This window comes from Ammodytes marinus (genome assembly GCF_949987685.1).
Source record: "Ammodytes marinus genome assembly, chromosome: 8".
Lineage (NCBI taxonomy): Eukaryota > Metazoa > Chordata > Actinopteri > Uranoscopiformes > Ammodytidae > Ammodytes > Ammodytes marinus.
In genome coordinates, this window is record NC_137212.1 from 5,526,035 (window position 1) to 5,531,034 (window position 5,000).

General features: G+C 41.6%; 1 protein-coding gene across 1 annotated transcript in view; it reads right to left on the reverse strand.

Annotated features, from left to right (window-relative positions):
• Positions 1 to 5,000, reverse strand: part of raver2 (ribonucleoprotein, PTB-binding 2) — a gene marked incomplete at both ends in the record, with an annotated part of 69,365 nt that overhangs the window by 28,990 nt on the left and 35,375 nt on the right. Inside the window, 2 exons of the mRNA XM_080033344.1 lie at positions 2,783 to 2,947; positions 3,765 to 4,072. Of these exons, the coding sequence (XP_079889470.1) occupies positions 2,783 to 2,947; positions 3,765 to 4,072 (473 nt within the window). The remainder of the gene's footprint in view (positions 1 to 2,782; positions 2,948 to 3,764; positions 4,073 to 5,000) is intronic.

Below are 5,000 nucleotides of genomic sequence, written 5' to 3' on the forward strand. Positions count from 1 at the left end.
ACTCCATATTTTCTCTAATAGCTCAGCAGCATTCTTCCCTCCTCTAATATGGCTGACTTTATTTACCCCGTCTCTCCCTCTTTCTCTCCCCCTCTCTCCATCTCTCTCTCTCACACCCACTCTCTCTCTCTCTCTCTCCATCTCTCTCTCACACCCACTCTCTCTCCTCCTCTCTCTCTCTCTCTCCATCTCTCTCTCTCTCTCCCTCTCTCTCCCTCTCTCTCCATCTCTCCGACTCAGAGTGCAGCCTTGAGGCCTCGTTGGTGGGAAGCAGAATTATAGCCTTTTGGGGCCGAGGCCACAGGTTGAGTGCACTACTCTGAACAGAGGAAAAGTGACAAGTGGGCTGTGTTCCACCTGTGTGTGTGTGTGTGTGTGTGTGTGTGTGTGTGTGTGTGTGTGTGTGTGTGTGTGTGTGTGTGTGTGTGTGTGTGTGTGTGTGTGTGTGTGTATGTGTGTGTGTGTGTGTGTGTGTGTGTGTGTGTGTGTGTGTCTATAGGGAGCAAGATGAAGGTTAACATAAGACATACTGCACTGGACGAAAGTAAGTAACATCAGGTAGGGATCTTAGTCTTCTACTGTATATGCTGCTGCATTTTATCATTTCATCAGGCCAATGTAGATGGGTTGCCTATATAAACACAGGTGAAATAAATCAATAAAATATAAAACATTTAATATGTCTAACTTATTTAACGTCATGGGCAGTAGCTTACACTGACCTCAGAACTGTAAGCAACATTTACAAAACTGAAATACATTAATAGATATAACTTGTGCTTGTTAATCAGCAACACGTTAATATTAACCAAATCTTTTTTTTTTCTATGTCATTAACCTTTATTGATGTTAAGAATATGTAATAAGCATTTGTTTCCTTTAAAATCCCCAAATATATCAATATTTATGGTATAAAATGTGAAATCCGACAGACTGCACTATCCATAAAACCCTTTCAAACAGAGCCGGTGCATTGGGAGTAACGCTTTTCACACAATGTTGGTTTTATATTTTCTTGTCATTGACATCAAGTGTATCCCCCTCGGTGTCACACTTGGCTGGCTGACAAACAGTTGAATGCAAACTTCTATAAAAACCTTCCACAACAGCTCTGCCATGAGTTGTGAGACAAGAATGAAGAAGTAGACATGGTTCAAATAGCTCCTACGGGCATTTTATTAACCATACAATTGACTTTTGATTTGAATATGATATGATATGTTTTAATATCCACTTGTGAATGTTGTTTCTGGGTCCTGTTCAAGGTTGCATAGGCTTTGGGCATTTAAGTGTTTTAGTGCATACATGCTGAAGTGCAGTAATACACACCCACACACGCACGCACGCGCACACACGCACGTACGCACGCACACACACACACACACACAAGAGCACGTAATGTACAGAACATAAAAAAATGCTGAACCATAGGTCAAAGCCTGCTGGCTCTGCAACAGCGAGGCAACGTGAGCTCAACACCCACAGAGCATCATGGGGCCGGGATGATGTGGGTGTATTGATTTGTATGTGGGAGTGGGGCAGAGGGGTGGAGCTAAAACGGGAAATGCACTAGATGACTGATACCTGTTGAGTGATGTGTAAATTGGGCACCTGGGGGTGGAGTGGATGCAACACAGCGGAACTGAGCAAGTAAAAATAATAACAGAACCCAAAGGCTGCGTTCAAAATCACACTCTTTTTTTCTATTCTACATAACACAGCTGATCATAGCAAGTATCTAGTTAGCATGCAGTAGGCACACAATTTGGAATTAGTTTTACTTATTTATTTCATCATAAGTTATCGCGCCTTGAACTTGCCTCTTGCTTATACTGTATATCCGTGTCAACGCTGATTGAATTCACACGGAGGCTCTGTCAATGTGATGTAACTTCTGCTGCACTGGATTGTGGGTCAGAATGGCCAAAAAGCATGCTGATTTCAACACTAAAGTGTAAAATTGCGACCGGATGTAGTAAGGCATCCGGGTATTTTTAAGCATGTTGCATCTGACCACATGTACTGGGACATCCTAAACACTTCTCTACAATACTAAATAGCAGGGAAGTGTGGTGATTGGAGCGCAGGGAAAGAGAGCATTATGGGAGAGATGGCCCTAAAGGGTGCAGCCACACCTCACCATGGTAACAGTTGCTTGGTGATAACTGTCAATAGGGACCCCGACCCTTGTATTTCACATAAGCACCTCTCACCTGCTGCTGATCCATTGATAAACGTGTGGAGGGAGGGAGGGAGGGATGGAGGGAGAGAGAGAAGGAGGGAGGGAATTAAGGAGGGAAGGAGAGAGAGGGAGGAAGGGAGAGAGGGAGGGAGGGAGGGATGAAGCCATTTCACAGTAAGAGCCTCATAAATATTATGAAGCACAGATCGTTCAGAGGGGTTTGTGTTACATTATCAATGATTAACATTTACTGTCCAGCTGCTGCTACACACTGAGGCGCAGGGAAATGTAAAAGAGATATTAGGTTTAGGTTTATTTATAACCTTCACTACACAACAGGTGTTCAATGAGCTGTTACCTCTTGGATTCATCATTTTACAGATGGACCAGGTGTGAAAACGAAAGGCCCAGTCATATTTTATATTGTTAAGGCGTAAGGTGTCTGCTGTGAGAACGTTCTCTTCACTCATTGGTCAGATGAGTCTGGGGACGGGAGCAATAACATAGTTCCTGAACTGACCTATGATTGGTCAGTATTTCCATGCGGCAAAACTACAGAAAGAAACTACAGGAAGTACACACACACACACACCCACCCACCTGGCAGAAGACGGGTTTGTAGGTCTCAGAGAAGAGCTGTGTCATCTCCTCGGAGTCACAGAGGTCCAGAGGCAGCCGGTCCACACACACACAGCGGGAGTGAAGGTTCTCCTGGTGGCTCAGCTGGTTCACATCCATCCACTGCACCATCAGAGAGCGGTCGCCCTAATAATAATAATAATAATAATAATAATAAAAATGGATTGGATTTATATAGCGCTTTTCTAGGCACTCAAAACCCTGTGTGCAAACAGACAGTGTTAGATTACCAATAAATATCTTGAACTGGCTACACAATACTACACTGCACAAGCACGCCTTAAATTCAGATAGGCTACATATTTTTTTTTTTAAGATTTTATTTGCCATTTTTCGCTTTATTAGACAGATTTGGAGAGACAGAGTTGAAATGGGGCAAAGAGGGGAATGACAGGCAGAGAACTGATCACGGGTCGGATTCGAACCCAGGTCTGTTGCAAGCCTTAAGCCTGTAGGGGGGGGATGCTCTAACCACTTGCCCCACCTGGATTTATTATTTAAAAAAATATGTGAATATGGATTTATTTGCTAGTTTACATTCATCTTCTTGGATTTAAAGAGCGGTTATTGTCGAGCTGGTTGAGTAAGCCTCTGAGCTCCACTTTCATCCACAGTTTATGTTTCACGGCTCACACTGATCACAGACGCAAGGTGACACAATCTGTTGCATAATCGAGGGCTGTCCCCGACTCTTAATATTTTCTCAGTCAAATCAGATCTGCCTGTTCTATACAGAGATTTGACTATTGGTGAAACTATCTGTCCATCTGAAAAGTTCAAAAGTACAAAATTGTCTAATTGAAAAATAACAAAAAATAATAAATAAATAATTATATAATAAATCATTTTGCTCCAATATCCTTCTGTCTTATATTGATACATTTAAAAAACAACATCAAATAATAAACATGATAGGATATATTTTTACTCTCATCTAACTCACAATGGGTCTGCCCAGCAGTTCAGATCGGGCCCTGGAAGCCGAGTCCTTCTTCATGTACTCCACGAAGCCATATCCTTTGCTGTGCCCCGTCAGCTCGCTGTACACCAGGAAGGAGCGCTCGATGTTGCCGTAGGCGCGCACCAGCTCCTCCAGCTGCCGGGCGGTGTAGGTGTGGGGCAGGTTGGTCAGGCACAGCAGGGAGTCGGTGGGCTGCAGTGTCACGTTGATCAAGCGCCCCCGAACTGTGCTGTGGTGGAGGGAGCGGATGGCATCCTGAGCCTGCTCCCCGTTCAGCAAAGTCACAAATGCTAAAAGGGGGGAGGGGGAGGGACAGTATGGCAACCACCACGGGACAGGGAAGAGACAAGACAAGGGACAGACAAAGGGACACACAAGGGACAAGAGGATGGACCACGAAGAAAGACACAGAAATGGGACGTGTGAGAGACGAGACACACACACACACACATAAATACAGGTACAGTAGGTGCAGCTCAAAAAATTTGAATATCATGGAAAAGTCCCATTCAAAAAAGTGGAACTTGAATGTATTCTAGATGCATTAAACAGAGTGAAATCTGTAAATGTTTCTATTTGCTTTTTTATTTTTTTTACTTTATTTTTTTAAAATTTTTAAACTTTATATTTACAAAATATAAATTATATTCACAGATTCAAAGTTTAAATATAAAACAAAGAGCAAACAATGCAATAAGTTAATAACATAAACATATAAGAATATACATAAAATATTTAATTTAATTTATGTATTTGATGTTGGCTTAAAAAAACAGTATATCAAAATATTAGAATTGTACATAAAGCTAAAATTTAAAAAACAAATTTATAAACGGGATGTCAACCTTCTAAAAAGTATTTTTATTATAGCCTATATGAAAGTTTCACTTTTTGAATGAAATTACAGAAATACATTTACTTTAAATTGATATGCAAATTTTAGATGTACCTGTACATTCAAAGCAGACATTCAAAAACAAGCAGAAAGCAGTTTGGGGAGGTTGGAAGAATGCAGAATGGAACACACACATTCCAAACAAACAAACGTGCAAAAAACAATTAACGTGAAAAGCAAGGAAAATACATGACAGGCCGAATGTGGCACAGTGACAAAAAACACAAGAAAAATTGGGCACACACACATTCACAAAAATCACAGACACACGCACACACAAAAATCACAGACAGACAGACAGACAGACAGACAAAAAGAGAGAC